Below are 18,675 nucleotides of genomic sequence, written 5' to 3' on the forward strand. Positions count from 1 at the left end.
AAGCTGTCAATAGAGTATCTCTGTTGGGGACAGTTGTAACTTCATTTCTTTTGAGTCTAAAATACCAGTTACCCACCCACAGACATCTTCTGCAAGTTGGTGACTGGGAATCTTAGACTCGGGTGCCACATGTAGCACAGGGCACAGGCTCTGCATTACAGCTCTGCAGTGCCAGTGCCTCTCCCCTTTGCCAAAACACACCCTTCTAGGAATAACGGAATCATCAGTTACAACTGAATAAAATAGGTCAGCCCAGATGTTGACTTAAAATTTTACTGCATTTTTTATATTTACTGAGAGAATAACAAGTGTCTAGTCCAAACAGATCACTGAAATAGGCAGACTGTGCATGGAATACTTCAAACAGCACTAAAAGACACTTTCATAGCACTCTTGAAATACCTTTTACATTACTCATCCTGGCATAATTGCTTTTTAACCAATTGTCCTATCTGAACTTCTTACATGGAATTCAGAAGCATAAAAGACCGCAGGAATTTGGCAATTCTTACAGGAACGAAGAAAAATGTCGCTATAAGCTTTTCAGGAAGTTTATAACGTTGTCAAGACCCCTCTTTCCAGATGGAAATGACAACCAGTCGCTCCCAAAGGAGTTCATGATCCCATGGAATCCATCCTCGAGGTGGCACCAGGTCACCCGGACACCGTTGTTCTCCAGCCTCTTCTTGTACAACAAGCCGTCGTCCCGCAGCACATCGTACTCACAGGTCAGGATGAAAGATTCTGGCAGCTGCTGAAGAATTGTGTCTTCAGCCAGCAGAGGGCACAGGTTGGGCTCACAGAATCTCTTCACCTTCTCAAAAACTTCAGTTGTACAGTCAAGCAGCACACGTGGCTTGTAGCCTCTGACCTTAAATTTCTCGGGGATGTTGTCTGGACTCACCCACTTTTGGTAGTTTAATTTGATGTCTATAGGAATATGGGAACCTTCCAAGACCTCTTCCAGATTCGTTGCATTCCCATTTAGATACTGTAATACATAGAAAGCAGCACGTTCTCGGAATAGTAAGGGGACTCCCCGATTCTGTTGATAAGATGGTAAATTGAAGTCCAGGGCCTGAAGGCCCGGGTAGAGCAGGATCTGAGCACGCAGTTTGGGGAAGTCTGCCCTGCCTGCAAGGGTCTGGCTCACAGCAGCTGCCAGGTTGCCCCCAGCACTGTCCCCACAGACAGTGACCCGGGCAGGGTCCACGCCGTAGTGCTCCAGGCGCTGCAGGAAGTGCTGGGTGGCGTTCAGGCAGTCCTCGTAGGCAGCGGGGTATTTGTGCTCCGGGGCCAGACGGTACCTGGGACACAGAGAGCCAACAATTTATCAGAAGGAAACACTAGTTTGAAACGTTCCTGCAACCAGCAGTACCCTGATCACCTCAGAATGTTCATTGTCTCCACGGGTTGATCATCAATAAACTGTGCCTGGGTGGTGCAGATTATTTTGTCATGATATCATTTGTTCATGATATCTCTCAGGTCTTTAACAACACAGGAGTACTCAGCTGCCAACTATATGCAGGTTTTACTGACAATCATTTAATTATTTTCTACTTTAGCTTTCCATGGGCCAGGAACAAGTGGCAATACTTCTGGTTTATGTCTTTGTTAGGCAAAGTTATGTAACCATATCCTCATAATTCGAATCATTATGCCAGTATTTTGATGAAGTATTAGCTTGTCATTCATGTCATGCTTCTGTAAGCATCAAGCAGGCTTTCCTTGAATAAGGATTAAGGAGATCATATGGCTTACTATCTGTTCACAATCACTTTTGAGTTTGGAATTTGAAAACATTGATCCGAAACTTCATTTTCCAGCTAGATATCCCAAAGCATTATTTGTGGTGTAGTCAGACAGTGAAAACAGCCCGAGTCAATCTTCAGTGGCTCCAGAGAAGAGCAGAGTGAATTTGTAAATCACACCCCTGACAAGTCCCACAGAGACATTTCTCCGAGGAAGGTTGTTGCTATGACTGGGGGGCACAGAAGGTGATATTTGCACTGTGGGAAATAATCTCTCAAAAGCAGCAGGAGCAGAGACTCACCCCACAGATACAACCACGGAGTCACTGTCTCTGGCAATAGAGCGACACAGCTTTTCGTGGGTCTCTGAAAGAAACAGTTGGTGGGGTTTGGGTTGGGTTTTTTCCCCTGAGTACTGATCTTGCCTATTGCATAAGTCAAAGAATTGCAAGAAGAAAATACTCTCTATTTTTCTCTGCCCCTTCCTACACAGCTCCTCAGATCTTTTGTACCCCTTCATTCATTAATTTTCCCCTCATGTAATTGTCCTTGTGTGTAAGAAAAGCTCCATGAAGCACAGCAGATGCTTTCTTCTGGCAGCAAGAATGAGGAGGTTGTGGTTATACTCAAAGGTTATAACTGTCACAGATCAAGCAACAACCAGCTTTACTATTTATGAAGTATGTATGTATTTAACTAAACTATAGTGTGTTTTCTGTTAGATATCTTACCAATACTTCCAAATACCCATCCTCCTCCATGGAAAAACATAACACCTCTCCTTTGGCTGGCAGATGGAGCCTTAGGCTGGTAAATCCTTACAGGCACTTTCTCAAACCACAGATCCTTGATGAAGAGCTTTGGGTCCACTCCCAGGGTCTTTCTGCCTTGCATGTACCGGACAAAGCTCACCTGGGTGCAGATGCCAATGTTTTCCAAAATCTTCCCCTGTTCAAAGGCAAAGAGAACAGAGAGTTCACTGAAAAGATTCTGTGCTTTCCAAAGTAAAGGAACTGTGTGGACAGTAAACTCAGGGTATCTCAGTCATGAATTTTAGGGCAGTAATAAATGAACAGAGTAGTTGTACAGGTAAAGTACAACTGAACAAGTAACAGCAGCATCAGGAGAGGTTATCAGAGAGTTACATGAACCAAAGACCAGAACCCCAGACAGAGCAGAATTAACAGACTGCTGAGACAGATCTCTCTGCTTTCTCAGTGGGTCCTTTACCTAACACTGCAAGTGAGATTGGTTTTCATGGGTTAGTCTATCCTTGCCCCCCAGAAGATGTGAAACCAGAGCAGAAGTGATCGTTCTGGTGCTGATTTTTATGGTACAGATACTTGCCCAAAGTAGAATTAAGCTAAGAATATATTTGATAGTTGCTTTTTGATTCATCTCAGAAGTCTCACTGGTGTGTGCAAGGTACTGACAAGAAGACCCTGAGATATTTAGTAGGAATGAACTTCTGCCACAGGGATATTCGTGCCAGGCAGGGGGAGATGAAAAGAATACAAATCAAATATGGTCCAGCATAACTTTGCATAAATCAAAAGGAAAGGCATAGTCTCTGTTTTGAAATACATTCTGTAGCCATGCCAAACCAGTACTTTGCTCCTGAGGAAGATCTGGATCAAGTTCACAATATTCAATATTCTATTATGAATATTTCTTACTACACATCCACATTTGCATGGATTGTCAGCACAGTGTCATGACTCCATATATTTACCTATGACAGACCTTTTCATTAGTGACTCCAGCTGTTTATACTGTTCTCCATGCCTGCTCTCACTCTCACATTCTTCTTGCTTGTTTTCTTTTACCCTGTGTTGTTTATATTGCAGTATATAATGCTGGTTTAGGGTACAAGTGGGCAGTGGATTGATGATCAAGAGAGAACTGGCTTTTCCAGCTTAGGTGAAGTAATCTTTTTCTAATTACAAGCTCTGTGCTGCCAAAGCATGAGAAAATATGTCTAGAATTCCTTCCTCTGGTCCACTGTAATCTAGAGTATTTCTGACACAGAATTTTTTTTCCCTTTTTTTCTTGTTTAAATTTTAAATAGTTTGTCCCTCTTGGAGACGTTTAATTAAATTAATTAAATTAAATATATGCCCAATTTTTGCTATCTCCTATCTAACAGCACCTGTCACGAGAGCACCTGTACATCTGTCAGTACATGGAATCACCTGTGATTCAGAGAGCTCCTCTGTCAGCAGAGATCACCAGCTGTTCAGTGCAGCTTTTGGGGACTGGTTACCTACCCAGGCTGGTTCACCTGGAAGAGCTGGGCTGGCCAGAGCCCCTTATTCCCATCAGACAATCCTGCTTGGTTGCTGCAGGAGTTACATAAATGTATTTAGGGCAGACAGAATTCCTTCAGCTCCTCTTGGGCAACGTTACCTCGTTTTGTCACTTGTGCAACACAAACTCCCCCTTCCCAAAACCAATTCTGAAATGTTCAGTTTCTCATTTGATGTTCCAAACAAATACATAACTCCTCATCAAACATTCTTGGTCGAATCACTGCTGGGTTAGCACAAGTCATGGCAGAAGCACGGTCAGACCTCCCCACACTTGTGTTAGGCAGCATTTTGGTACCACCTAAGGCAGAGCTGGGCAGGACTGGACTAGAGCAGTGCAGTGTCAAAAGTCTGGTAAAAGTTTCTTTAGCAAAACTGAGCTAAATACAACATGCAGCATGACAGCAAAGCCCTGCTCTCCTCTCTGGAAATTAATTCCAGGCAGGCTTCTAGCACTGCATTAAGTTTAAAATCTACAGGTTCACTGTTCTTCCCCCAGAAATCACGCCAGGTTCACTTACCACCACAGCTGTGCTTATTAAAATTATATGAATGATTCGGAGCTTTGCAGGCTGGTTCACTCCAGGAGGAATTTCTGAGTTGGAAAAATCAAAATTAATCGCCCCCATGACCAACAGTATAAATCCAGCAACAAAACCTGCTAAGAATAACACCAGCACTGTGAGTACCACTGCCATTCTGCTGAACAGCAGTGATCTGAGATGTCTTTGATTTGACTTTCCAAGATATATTTGGCTTGCTACTTCCTGAGTCTTTGTTTGCTCTGGTAAAAACCCCCCTCCTCCCCTTTACAAATACATTAGCAGGTATCTTTCCTACTTTCTTTCTCCCTCACTCCTGTTATCTCACAAAAGATAAGTTGGTGCGAGTCCTGGATTCACTAACAGATCTATGCTAGCACTATTTTGGAATTTTTGCAAGAAACCAGTCCCTAGGTGGGAGAATGAACTGCATTAATATCAAATTAGTTGGAGGTGGAAAATGGACACAGGGCATTTGTGTGCTTTGAGTCTGTGCCACTGTAAAACACCTGCCTGAAGGAGAGTTCCCTCAGAGCTGGGAACCTGCCTGTGATGATTGTCACTCCAAAGGGCCACATGGATCCACCCCAGTGCTCTTTTGGAAAGGTGAACTTAGAAAATTATGTCATTTCCCCAATATCAGGTCTTTTTAGTGTTTATATTTTCTTTTAGCAGAAGTCTGTGGTTAAGAAAAGCCACAGGAAGTTCAGATTCATGACTGGGTGACCTTGTAGGAGGTAACCTTCAGTAACTCAGTGTGCTACAGGTGCAGCATAAAATGAAGATACTAGTGATTAAAGAGTTTCAAATCAAACTACTTTATCTTGTTCTTGCTGAGGAATGGGATTGTGCTAATGTAGAGATGGTGTACTTTAAATGATGCTTGATAATGAACTAATTAATCAATTGTGAATCTAAGTCTGCAACTCTTCAAACAACTAGGATGTCAGAACACTGGCATTGCAAATTCCCAGGGAAAGGAAAGAGGTAAGAATCGAAGTTTAGTAGGCAGCAATGGTTTTGTTGTTGTTGTTATTGTTGTTTTAAATTTAAACTGTAAGCGATGGGGGGAAAGTACCATGTCATTTTAGTTACAAAATTTTATAAAAAATTAATTTCATATTTTTTCCCTGTGAGAAGTTGAGTGTTTTTAGTAAGGCACATGGTCATGATAAAATATTCTGAAGTAGAGGGTAATATTTTGTTTAAACCCAGCAAAAGTTCACTAAAAAAATAATAGTCCACCCAGCAGTGTTCCTGGACTTTCAGTTTGTGTTATGTTTTCACAGTTATGTGATCCTATCCAGTTGTCTAATTAGCCAATTACTGTGCACAAATGTGACCAGGTGGAATTAGCAAGCTTGTTGTCTCTGCCTGCCTGTGTTTTGTGGTTCCTTTCACCACAAGGTTCAGTCAGGTTTATCAGTCAGTATGTGTTTAGCAAATGTAACTCTTGCAACACAGATATTTGCAGTGCTAGCTTTTATTTTTTGTTGTTGAAAGCATCACAGAATCGCCACAGCATTACAGGGATAATACAGATAATATAATGTTGTGCTTCTCTACCTTCTTACATGATCTTCAGAACTTTGTCAACAAACAGCATAACAGGTAGCTTTGAGCACAAGATAATCCTGAAAGGAAAACAAAGGCTACAGAAAAGAAAAGTCTCAGCTCTGCACTTCCCTAACAGGTGCACACTCACTGCAGTTCAGGGATTCCAGTTTAAGAATCAAGTTCCAAAATGAAACATTATTTTTCAGATTCCAGACAAAATCAAACTCATTCTAGTTCCAGTTTAAGACTTCTGCTCCAGACAGGAGCCTTCCTTTTGAGTACCCTTTTTCTAGAGCAGTCTTTGTGCAGATTAACCCTAGGAATTAAATTCATGGCTGCAATTCCACTGTCTGCCCTAAGACTTCATAGAACCCGAGCTCTCCATCTGATACCATAAACACCTCCTGTCTCACCAGGGCCAAAGCAGACCTCAGTTGTTGTCTTCAGCATTTCTGGGCAGTTGAAGACTCTCCAGGAAGATTCCTGTCACTTCCCTTCAGTGAGTGCCAGCCATGCCAAGATACTGGAATTGTTTTAGTGAAACAGGCCAGGCCAGGTGCCTCACCTTTGCAGCTCGGTCTTACTGCTGTGTTTTCTAGAATGGTGGTGCTTTAAATAATCATAGCATTTGTTTGAGAGTCACTGCAGAAGCAGAAATTAGAAAGTACAAAATGCAGTCAAAATCCAAACCATAAATCAATAGTGTTTACATTCTTTGCCAAGTATAAATTCATCAAGGATAATGCCAGACTTGCATCTTTCTTCTGAAAAATCCTTCTACAAACTGTTTATATAATTCACCAGATTATCCACTATCTTTTTTCCAGAAAAAAAGGAAAAAATCCCATAACCAAAAAAGGCTAGAATTCCATGGAAGCCACTCTCAGAGTGATACCAGGTCACTTGAACACCATTGTCCTCTAGTCTCTTCTTGTACAGCAGTCCATCATCCCTCAGCACATCAAACTCACAGGTCACAATGTAGGCCTCTGGGAGCTGGCAAATAACAGAATCTTCAGCTAAAAGTGGGGAAAATGTCAGTGCTAAAACTTCCTTGATAGTTTCATAGACTTCAGGTTTGTACGACGGGGGCGTCGGGGGTACGTAGCCTCTGATCTTAAATTCATCAGGAATGAGGTCAGCACTCACCCATTTTTTATACTTGCTCCTCACACTCTCACAAACGTGGCAGTTGTGCAGGATATCTTTCAGAAATTTAGGTTCTTTGTTAAGGTAACGGAAGCAGAAGTAGAGAACCAGCTTCCGGTACAAGATGGGCACTGAAGCGTTCTGCTGGTAGGAGGGCAGCTGGAAATCCAGCCCCTGCAGCCCCGGGTAAAGCAGGACCTGAGCACGGACTTTTGGCAGATCTCGATTATTCAGCAGGATCTGGCAAATAACTGTAGCAAAATTAGCTCCACAGCTGTCCCCACTGACGATGATGAGAGCAGGATCCACGTGGTACTCTTCTAAATTCCTCATGAAGTACAAGGTGGCATTGAGACAGTCAAAGTACTGCCCTGGGTATGGGTGTTCTGGAGCCAAACGGTACCTGAAGTGCCAAAGATATTGTGGTTATTGTCAACAGAATTACAAACATTGAATTTGTGATGCTTGTGATTGCTGTGACAGTTATGTAGGCCCTTTATTTCCTAGATTTTAAAGATTATATTCTTTTAACTAGTGTAGATTGGAAGGCCAAACTAATGGTGCTACAGCTATTTCGCCTATAAGCACATTCCTAAATTAAATAAATTCTAAATTAAGTGAAAATTAAGGAGTATGATCTAAAATAGTAAATATTTTTAGCATATTTTTCAGAAATATTTTGACTGAGAGCTGTATTCCCATAAGTACTTCTATGGAAAAGTAACACTTACCCAACAGACACAACCACTGAGTTGCATTTTTTGGCCATATAGCGGCATATCCTTTCAAAGGCTCCTAAAGAGAAAGTTTATCAGAAATGATGGTTTGAAAATCAAACATCCCTTTGAAATGAAAATATAGACCAGTGAGTTACTTCTGCTCTGCAGTGTGGTCTTTACATGTGAACAAGTTCTCTGGTTGTTGGTCTGTGGCTGTCAGGCCATCACAAGGGCAGGTAAGGATGGTGATACTGGGGATACCCAGAGATCTGTCTAGGCTGCTCTCACACCTCACCTGGTGTGAGAGCTCAAAAAAAGCTGTCTGAGGAAAGCACAAGCTGAGGACAAACATAAAGTAATAAGGAGCACACAGGAATAATGAATGAGCAGTTTGGGGAAGTTTGATTCTTGTGGTGACACAGGATCCTTGACATTTTTTCCAGAAAGGGAGACAATCCTTGTTGTCTCAGTAGCTGGGAGCTCAGCCCCTGACTGCTCTGGATCCCCTCCTGAGCAACCAAGGCTATGAGTGCATACAGGACTCAGGGCACTCCTCTGAGACAGAAGCTGTCTTTACACCTAATGCCCTTGATTAATGTTTCTGCTCTGAATTACCCAAACCACTTCTCGACCCCATGATTTTAACATTAACAGCTTTGTGCAGGGAGGAGTTCCCTCACTTGCTCACAAAGGTGTGAAGAGCCATTTCTATTTGCTCCTTTTGAGCCTGGCATTCACCACTTCCATTTGGGGACATTAACTCTGAACCTGTGGCTGCCCCATCCCTGGAAATGTCCAAGGCCAGGTTGGACAGGGCTTGGAGCAACCTGGGCTAGTGGAAGGTGTCCCTGCCCATGGCAGGGGGTGAGACTGGATGAGCTTTAAGGTCCCTTCCAACCCAAACCATTCTGGGATTCTGTGGTTTGTGCAGGAAGCATGACTTCCATTTGTATGGATTTTAAGGAATGAGCCATATTTATCTGTCCATTGATTCTGTTCCTCATTGTAGCTTCTGCTAATTTGCTGGTTGCAGACTTCAGGCCTCCTGGGCTGGAGATTCCCCAGGTCCTTTTGAAAGCTTGTCATCCTGCTGGGGGCTTTCCTGTTATCGAGTTCCAATGGGAACTGAAGCCAAAGGCCAGGGCCCACACTCAGTGCATGGGGATGGCTCCTACATTCAGCCATGGCACGTGAACAACCACTCACTGTGCAACTTGTGGTGTGTTTTTTTCTTCCAGTGAAAGGAATTCACCTTTCACTCAGATCACAGGGGCTCATCTCTTGAGTCCTCCCTGCCACCCAAACTAGCTCCAGACAAAGAGCCTGACACACCACCCAGCCTCACGTGCAGTGAAGCCAGGGGAGATTATTTCTGCCCAGTGCAGAGTGGAACCTGAGGCACTGGGAGTTAGGTCATTGTTCCTGCAGGGTGCTGAAGGAACCAGGAACCTGAAGTCTGCCCAATACAGTGCTAGTGCAGACCCACCCTTTGAAACAATAAAAGATTTAAACCCTAGAAATTACCCTGTCTGGCCCCTGGAATAAAATCCAGATTTTCATACTAGGGGCCTTGGTTTCCAGGCAAAGCACTCATAGCCTTGGTTGCTCAGAAGGGGATCCAGAGCAGTCAGGAGCTGAGCTCCCAGCTACTGAGACAACAAGGACTGTCTCCCTTTCTGGGAAAAAATGTCAAGGATCCTGTGTCACCACAAGAATCAAACTTCCCCAAACTGCTCATTCATTATTTGTATTTCCTTTCATTTGGATTCATGTTTGCATGAATGGGAATATATTTACAGATTCTTTTTTTTTAAAATGTATTCTTTAAATTCTTCCTTGGGCCCATGTTATATATTTTATGTAGGAGAAGAGTATTCTGAGCAGAGCAGAGTCCCTCTGCTGACAGCTGAGTGAGGGGCTCTGGGATCTGTGACCCAAAGGAAGCAGAGATGTGACTTCCCCTAACATGAGACCATTCATTCCACAAACACTTTCCAGCACTGAGCACAAACACTTTCTAGCACTGAGACTGCAAAGACAGGTGTCATTGGGAAGGACAGGGCACACACTGCCTGAAATGTCTGAAGGTAAAAATGTAGGGGTTTGGATTTGACTTGAAAAATAAAACTTGCCCATTTCTTACTAATGCTCCCAAATGTGCCAGCGCCTCCGTGAAAATACAGAATTCCTCTTCTTTTGCCAGTGGGTGGGCTTTTGGGCTGATAAATCCTCAGGGGTACCTCATCTACTCTGAGATCTTTGATAAGCAGTTTGGAGTCTCTCCAGGGGGGTATTCCATCGAGCAGTATTCGCAATACAGTGAAATCATTGCAGATCCCCACCTTCTGCAACATCTTTCCCTGTTGGAAAGAAAGAATTTGGAAGAAGAGGAGTAATGTTGGCTTGCTCCTGAACAGACAGGATTATTATATGTACATGCACTCCAATAGGTACAGGATACATCTAAATCCTTGCTTTAAATTGTCATATGAAACAGTTTTCCAGAAAAAAAGTGGCTGCAGTTTGACTGAAAAATCCAAAGAAGCTTTTAGATTAGTCATATCAGTTTTATGAGTTAATTTAACATGTTTTGGTTCATATATCAGCTCTTACAGGCTTCAGGGGGCTGAATTGCTTCCTTTTTTTTTTTTAAGCCATCATCTTCCATCTCCCAACTGTCCTTCCCAAATCCAAGTGCAATCCCAGCCTGAAGGAAGGTGACTTACCGCGAGCATGGCTGAAATCATCACGGCATTGAAAAAACGGAGCTTTAGAGGTTGGTCAATCCCAGGTGGCAGCTCTGAATTGAAAAGATCATACAATACCCCCACCAAAACCAGCGCTGGTATCAGAACAGGAGAAATATAAATCATTCCTATAATTGCTAAAGTTGTACAAACAGATGCCATTTCACTTCAGTGGAAGGGAAATCTCAAAAATCTCTGCTGTGTCAAGACTTGTTTCCAAGTGTGTCTGAGGTGTCTTCACAGGAGACTAAGAGCTCGGGTCATAGGCAGGAATAAAAGTTTATAATGTTGCAATACAATGCAATGCAGTTTTCTCCACCCTCCTTTTGCTAATGATAATATTGGCAACACTTCCTGACAATGAGGAGAGGGCAGGGTGGGGGGGTTGTACCCTTTACAAAAGGTGGGATTCAAAGCATTGATTGATACCACGAGCTCTTCACTAACAAGGAGAAATTAGTATTCAGAGGGCCCTGATTTGCAGACTGTTTGGTTTGTTGTGGATTCATTATGGATGAATTAGCTAAATCAAAGTATTGATTTAAATCAAAGCAGTACCGACAGCTGATTTGCACAACACTGGCTTGTGCAGATCAGAATGTGTGGGAAAAGGATGTGTGGGATATTGGGAAAGAGGCAGGTCATCAGCTGCTCACTGTAAGGGTCTTTTCTGTGCTGAGATTGGCTGATCTGGGGCCTTTCCCTTACACAAATTTAGGATATGGGTGGTTATGTTGAAGCCAAGCTCAGGTCTCCGTGGCCAGGGCTCAGTCTGTCCCAAACCTCTCAGCTGTCCTGCACAGGCTCTGCAGCACAGCTGGGGTAGCCCAGGGATGCTGGTTGTTAGTTCTAGAAACAGTTAGTGATATTATATTATTATATTATATTTATATTATTTTATTATATAAATATTGTGATATTACAGCACAGCCAGCGGGTTTCTGTTATTTGTTTTCCCAAATATTCCTGTCAGAAGGGCACAGATCTTACTAAGTGCTGATTGCTGATGTCTGTGCCATCAACCCAAATACCCTGAAATAAATTCCCACATGGAGATCACCTTTGAAGGCTGCATTTCACCATTCTTGATGATTTCTTATATTTGAATCCTCAGAGGAGGCAATTTTTGTGCTTTCAAAAGAACCTCTAATCAAGAACAATAAATTCCTCAAGGCACTTAGTACTTCAGTGGCAGTAAATGAAACTTTTAAAGGCAACCAGAGCCGGTTAAACTCCTGATACTGGGAGGGCTCAGTTCCCATTGTGAAAGCTCCATATCAAAACTCCTGATATTGGGAGGGCTCAGTTCCCATTGTGAAAGCTCCATATCAAAGAGCACGTGTCTGTCTGCTGGGGCTCTCTGAGCTCTTGCTGACACCGTGTTGGCAGCAAGATTTTTCTTCACCTTTTCAGTGAGTCAGTAGTTAATCACCTTTAATCAAAACCAGAACACCTCACAGACACCGTCTCTGTTTTGAAACCTTAATGGATCTGACACAGTGGAAGGAACCCTGCTTTACTGTCTTTTTTATTTAAAATTAAATTTACAAATCTGGTAAATTACAGTTTGGTTTGGATTGTTTGCTTTTTGATGTTATGCCCTGGCAGTTGTCATCAGTAAGAATCAGTTGTACAGTCGTGGCAATCTGAACAAAAATCTTTCAGCTCTGCTTTACAGCCTTTCTGTTGCTAAAGAAGTGGTGGTGAAGTAATGTTTGAGAATAATATCTTAATGTCTTAATCTCTTAATGTGTTACTCTTAGAGGATCCTCAGAGCATGCTCAGTTAGAACTCAGTTCCCATTGTGAAAGCTCCATATCAAAACTCCTGATATTGGGAGGGCTCAGTTCCCATTGTGAAAGCTCCATATCAAAGAGCACGTGTCTGTCTGCTGGGGCTCTCTGAGCTCTTGCTGACACCGTGTTGGCAGCAAGATTTTTCTTCACCTTTTCAGTGAGTCAGTAGTTAATCACCTTTAATCAAAACCAGAACACCTCACAGACACCGTCTCTGTTTTGAAACCTTAATGGATCTGACACAGTGGAAGGAACCCTGCTTTACTGTCTTTTTTATTTAAAATTAAATTTACAAATCTGGTAAATTACAGTTTGGTTTGGATTGTTTGCTTTTTGATGTTATGCCCTGGCAGTTGTCATCAGTAAGAATCAGTTGTACAGTCGTGGCAATCTGAACAAAAATCTTTCAGCTCTGCTTTACAGCCTTTCTGTTGCTAAAGAAGTGGTGGTGAAGTAATGTTTGAGAATAATATCTTAATGTCTTAATCTCTTAATGTGTTACTCTTAGAGGATCCTCAGAGCATGCTCAGTTAGAACATGTTCTCTGTGCTGTTTGCCCTGTTACTACAATGTCCATGTTTGCCCACAATCAAGCAAACCCCATGATCTGAGAGCTGCTTGGTCCTTCTAGGGATGCTCATATTGACAATTATGTCATGATATTGGTGCCTTATATTCCAGATATTTCAGCTATTTCCAGTCAGCCATTCCTGTACCTGCAGATGCATGGGTAGAAATATCTGTGACCACTGTCAGTCTCTCACATTGTTATAAAACAGCCATTGAGGTTTTCAGTGGGTTTTTTCCCCAAATTGTTTTTGAGGTGTTAAATTATAAAAAAAAAAAATTTTATTGCCTTTCAATCCACTCCTTGAAATGAGTACCTTAAATCTTTGCAAACAGAAAGGCTTCTTGTCTTTCTAGCAGTAGAGAGATATTCTAAACTTCCTTCTCTTATTAATTTTTCAGCATATTTCTAATGGTCAGAACAATGATGGGAAGGCAAAGTACAATAACAACACCTATCAAAAGAAATACCATATTTGCTGGTTTTCCCCAGGCCCAACCCATGGGATTTTCAAAGGCTTTTGTAGCTGTGGAATCACACCCAGCTTTGCAGGCTGAGAATGTGTCAAACTCATCAGCTTCCCCTCAGTTTTCAGCAGCAGAGGCAGCAGCTGCCAAAGCCAACACCGAGGAAGGCAGAAGGGTCAGTGGAGCTGCTGAGCCCTGGGACTGTCATGTGTTAGTTGTTTCCTTGTCAAGTTTTTCTCCAGAACAGTGCAAAACATTCCACTTTTGGCTGCAGGCTCTTTCCTCTCACAGTGGCCTGCAGTCAGGTGACTATTGCAGAGCTCTGTGGAACACAGGAAATCCTACAGTGAGTGAGTAATAAAGGAGTCACTGTGATGACTGGGGTATTGATTCCATCAGGCACAGCCAGGCTTAATAACTGACTGGAAGGAAACAGGAAAAAATAATTTATTTAAAAAAAAAATAAACCCAGAAATACTAGATTCTGATACAGTCCTTTGTTTTTTTAATGTTCATTTCAAACTGAAACACTGTGGTAATTTGTCTGGCTTTTTTAAATTATTATTGTTTTCTCTAGGTAATTTAGTAGGACAGTTAGACCCTGTAGAGTAATTTAACTGACTTTGGTTTTACCAAGGAGAGCATATGAGGAACTTACCCCCCTTCAGTTCACATTTCTTTTCTTGGTTTTATATAAACAAATCACTGGAAGCATCTCAGACCTCTCCATACGTGCCAGCCCGAATCTTCTGATCTGTGAGGTGGATTTAATATGCCCTTTACAGTGGCAATAAGAAGCTTTAAGAAATTACAGCTTAGTATATGCTCTGCCATACTGGTGTTTAAAGGTTCTGTGTATTTGCCTCATCCATGTCCTTCACTTACTCTGCCTCCCACCTCCCTCTCGGTGTCCTCCCTTTTTCTTATCTCCATCTCCCCACCCAAATTAGTAGTTACTCCCTGTGTGTTTTGCTCTTACTCACGACTGAAAGCCATCTTTCACTTAGTCTGCCACAAATCTTTATTTTAGCCTTTCCTCTCTTCCTCTGGAGTTATTCTTTGAAGTGAAAGTCTTCCAAATGACTCATAGGCTAAACAGCTGCTAACAAGTTCTGGAGTAAAAAGCTGCACTGTATTAAAAAAAAAAAATTAAAATATGACAAATGTTGTGTATTAGCATTCAGATCTGGAAATTCAGATCTTGTGTTGTAGGGTTCAGAGCAGATACATTTTTGAAATGCTGGTTCAACAGGAGGCTTTTGGTAGGTAGCATTTAGAAATCTGGGAGGACTGTTGGGTGTCTGTGTCTCTGTAGCTGTGCAATTCTGTTCCTCAGAGTGGATCAGTTCTGCTCACAGAAATTGGAAATGAATTCCAAATATGCTGCCCTGGAACATCCACCTGGGATTCCGTGGCAGGTCACCACACCAAAATGTATTTTTATTAAGTCACAGGTAATTCAAATGTAAACATAACAACTGCAACTGCCCTTATTTTGCCATGGCCAGGTTTGTCTGAGTCTCAGAGCTCCAAATATTCAGCTTAGCAGTGTCTTCACTGTCAGCACAGTGAATCACTGAGGTAAGGGGCAGTCAGAGAAGGAAGACTGACAGCAATAAAAGCAGCCATAGTTTACAAGATTATGCTTATTTATTTCAGGAGCAGTACAGTCAATGTGCATCATAGGCAGAAAATAGTGTTAAATGCTTTAAAGTAAATAATATTATTTATAAATAATATAGCCAATAAATTTGGAATGTTTGCTAATTGCCTCCTCGTTTTAAAAATACTTTCTGTGGTATGTGACTTTTAACTAGAGTGGTACAAAGAGGTGATGTGAAGACAGCAAAGCAGAACATAATTGCAGTTGTAGACTTCTTAATAAACCCCTTAATTGGTTTATTAAAATCAGTAAACCACAGTTGATTGGTTTGGAACAGGTAATCTAAAGTTGTTATGGCTTAAAATGTGCTCTGTTCTTAAACAGACAGCTTCAGGCTATGAGGACACAACAAGAGTTTCAGTAAAATATATAAATCTAAAGCACAGATTGCCCTTCAGTGATGCCTCTCAGGTCCTCCCCCAGTGTGCCCAGGGCACGAGGAGCTTTGCCAGGTACCTGCAAAGCCAGGTGTGTGCTGACACCTGCTGATGGAACAGTGCAGGGCCATTCCCTGTCCCTCTCCTTTCCTTCAGCATCTTCCTGTAACACAGAGCTGCTCAAAGGGTGTCAAGACTTCCCAGTTGCACTGAGCTTTCCAGCATTTCACTTGTTTTCAGGTCTCTTCAGCGTGTTGATCTGTTCCTGGATCCTCTTATTTGGGATATAAGTGCCTTTGGGCCAAAGTCTAGAGACCAGATAAGAAATGTGGCTCATGTCCATGTTATTTGGGGTTAATACCTCTGGATGGACGAGCCTTGCCCACACCCACTCCTGCCTGGAGAGCAGCATGGCATGGGCTGTCTCTTCACTCAGGGTGCAAACTCCAGAGGGAATCATCCCCTGGGGCACCTCACCTTCCCTTGTGGAAGGAACTGGTTGTTTCTGTCAAGATGGGAAGTAACTGCCCCATCTAAGAAAACTTATTTCTCAAGGTCATATTTTCCTAAGCTCTTCATAGACAAAGACTCCTCGATAACCCAGCAGTTCTCTGGGTTAAAAAAAAAAATAAATCTGTATTATCTTCAGCATGTCATCTTTGGGTTGTAATACCCATGAGAGATTTGCCAGTTGTCAGCCTTTGTCTCAGCCTGACTGGATCTGTATTTCAGTGTCAGGAATGTACTGGTCTGTCCCTTCATGGACAAAGTGCCACTGATGTCACCTCAGCATTAGTGGCATGGGTTGCCCATATGAAAACCAGGCAGCATTCAACAGTGTCAGTGAAGATGTGTGCCTGGAAATCAGGAAAGACTGGAAAGATTTGCAGGGTCTTTTCCTTGTTCACATTGTATTCACTCTAGAGAGGCCACATGGAAGATCCCTGTAAAATTTCCTCTTTCTCTGGCTGTGCTATGTGAGTGTGACTAAATGTCACTCATATTGTTCTGGCAGGCTTTATTTGCTCATATGTTGAATAGAAATCCCAGCCATGCAGAGCATTGCAGAACGTCCTTCCCTTGGCTGTGGGGTGTCCTGTGTCAGAACACCTTCCTCACATAACTCTCTGCAGCACTTGGCTTTTGGTCATGGTTTAAATAAGCCAGTGGGGGGCAGGAAATATATACAATAATATCAAGTACAGAGAATGTTATTTGTACATGACAGAACTGGAAATTTCCCTGACAAGAGGGACGGTAATTTTAGTGTGGGGAGTGTTCCAGGTGTTAATTTAAGCAAAGACAGTCAGAAGTTTTGACTGTAAGTAAAATTGCATCCTCACCCTGCTTCATGCCTTTTTGCATCATGCCTCCCAAGTATAACTCACTGAAGAATTTAGGACCATAGAGTCTAGTGACATGATAAATTATTATAATTCAGGATATAAGACTATAATAGAAACTGAAATAATTACACTCTTCTACAGTTATAAATTCACCTCAGCACAGCGTCATTAAAACATTTACTGACATTTATTGACAATGTTGAGTACATTTCTAAGAAAACACCTTACACCCTTGTTATGCCATTTTATTTTGTATAGTTTTACTTATCATACACCTCTTGTTGTAAACAGCTTAAGATTGACATGAACTTCGATTTGGTTCTTTTTCCTTTCTCCTTCATTGTCCTTTCTCTGTGATGGCACTTTACTGAGTCCCTCTATGGAAAAGTCCTTCCTGCACCAGGCAGTGCAGGCCTAAACAATACAAGCTCTTTGTAAAGGAACTGATATTGCTTTATATTCCCACATATCTTTTATCTCTATATAAAATATATATGCATGTTTTTTTTAGTTGTTTTCCTTAACCAATACTTCTTATAACATCTGTAATTCCAGGCCTAACCCTTTTTGTCTCCTCCTTTCCTTTCCTTCCCCTCCTTTCACTTATGCCCATTTTCACATTTTTCCTCCTGTATTCAGAACAGAGAACTCTTTAAGCTTGTTTCAAATTCAGCTCTCACCAGGCTTTCCTAAACCATTACCTGTGCTCATTATACACTGACCCTGCAGATTTCATGCCCTGTTACCTGCCCCAGGTTGTCCTCAAACGTGGTTTGAGTTTTAATATTACCAGAACTTCATTAAACCAAACTGCACTGCAAACCCCTTGCTATGTGGACTGGATCTTTAATGGCTACAAGAGAAAACTGAAGAGTTGGTAGAGGAAGGAAATGTAAGTCCACCTGATTTTGCCTCTCCTGGAAGAAAATTAAGCAAAAGCCATCATGAAATCAGCTTATCAGATAAAAAGAAGAACAGATGCAATGCAGAAATCTAAGGTGATATGACTTAAGGAAAATTGATTTTTTTAAAAAAAAGTCTTCATAAGCAATAAGATAGGACTCAGGAAAGGAAAGCAAGAAATTGAATTTTACATCAATCTTAAAAAATTTACTACCTTATCCAGGCCTTTAATTCCAGATTTGAATGCTGCTCCCCCACCCAAAGTTGCTGAGAACACTGTTCCATGGAATCCCTCTTGCAGGTGGCACCAGGTCACTTTTATCCCATGGTCCTCCAATCGTTTCTTGTACAGCAGTCCATCATCTCTGAGCACATCAAATTCACAGGTCAGCAGGAAAGTCTCAGGGACCTGAGCAACAACACTGTCTTCAGCCAACAGTGGTGAAAAAACAGGGTCAAAAATACCCTTGGTATGTGCATAGATTTCTTCTGAGGATGGATATGTTGGACTTGGTTTGTAACCTCTTGTTTTAAACTCTTGGGGGATGTAGTCAGGACTCACCCATTTCTGGTACTTCGGCCTCAGATCTTCTGGAACGTGGCGACCTTTAAACAGTTCTGGGAGGACAGACAAGTCTTTATTCATGTACTTCAAGCCCAGAACCAAAGTTCGTTCCTTTAACAAAATGGGGATTCTCTCGTTCTGCTGATAAGAAGGCAAATTAAAGTCCACACACTGGAGAAAAGGATAGATCAGGATTTGTGCTCTCAGCTTTGGGAC

General features: G+C 42.0%; 3 protein-coding genes across 3 annotated transcripts in view; all 3 read right to left on the minus strand.

The window, feature by feature from the left end:
• Positions 1-424: 424 nt before the first annotated feature.
• LOC103762054 (arylacetamide deacetylase-like 4) lies at positions 425-4,758 on the minus strand. Its single transcript, XM_008928696.3, has 4 exons — positions 4,582-4,758; positions 2,486-2,702; positions 2,057-2,120; positions 425-1,307 (listed from the first exon to the last, which is right to left on the minus strand). The coding sequence occupies exons 1-4, from the start codon at positions 4,756-4,758 to the stop codon at positions 533-535; spliced, it is 1,233 nt and encodes a 410-aa protein (XP_008926944.3). The 3' UTR covers positions 425-532.
• Positions 4,759-6,936: 2,178 nt separating this feature from the next.
• LOC103762055 (arylacetamide deacetylase-like 4) lies at positions 6,937-10,936 on the minus strand. The gene is made up of 4 exons (XM_029962466.1): positions 10,754-10,936; positions 10,171-10,387; positions 8,040-8,103; positions 6,937-7,711 (listed from the first exon to the last, which is right to left on the minus strand). The coding sequence occupies exons 1-4, from the start codon at positions 10,934-10,936 to the stop codon at positions 6,937-6,939; spliced, it is 1,239 nt and encodes a 412-aa protein (XP_029818326.1).
• A 7,145-nt stretch (positions 10,937-18,081) lies between these two features.
• The window catches only part of LOC103762152 (arylacetamide deacetylase-like 4), a 6,092-nt gene continuing 5,498 nt past the window's right edge, over positions 18,082-18,675 (minus strand). The window contains exon 4 of the mRNA XM_029962388.1: positions 18,082-18,673. Coding sequence (XP_029818248.1) covers positions 18,082-18,673 — 592 coding nt within the window. The remainder of the gene's footprint in view (positions 18,674-18,675) is intronic.

Source organism: Manacus vitellinus, unplaced genomic scaffold, assembly GCF_001715985.3.
Source record: "Manacus vitellinus isolate BGI_N305 unplaced genomic scaffold, ASM171598v3 scaffold_46_pilon, whole genome shotgun sequence".
Classification (NCBI taxonomy): Eukaryota; Metazoa; Chordata; class Aves; order Passeriformes; family Pipridae; genus Manacus; species Manacus vitellinus.

Excerpts from the sequence above, each read along its gene's own strand:
- LOC103762054 (XM_008928696.3), bottom strand. The coding sequence starts at position 4,758 with ATGGCAGTGGTACTCACAGTGCTGGTGTTATTCTTAGCAGGTTTTGTT. Across the intron at positions 2,703-4,581 it reads TAATAAGCACAGCTGTGGTG|GGGAAGATTTTGGAAAACAT; the intron begins GTAAGTGAACCT and ends GCCTTTGAACAG. Across the intron at positions 2,121-2,485 it reads ATGGGTATTTGGAAGTATTG|AGACCCACGAAAAGCTGTGT; the intron begins GTAAGATATCTA and ends TGTTTCTTTCAG.
- LOC103762055 (XM_029962466.1), bottom strand. The coding sequence starts at position 10,936 with ATGGCATCTGTTTGTACAACTTTAGCAATTATAGGAATGATTTATATT. Across the intron at positions 8,104-10,170 it reads TGGCACATTTGGGAGCATTA|GAGCCTTTGAAAGGATATGC; the intron begins GTAAGAAATGGG and ends CTTTCTCTTTAG. Across the intron at positions 7,712-8,039 it reads TCAGTGGTTGTGTCTGTTGG|GTACCGTTTGGCTCCAGAAC; the intron begins GTAAGTGTTACT and ends TTGGCACTTCAG.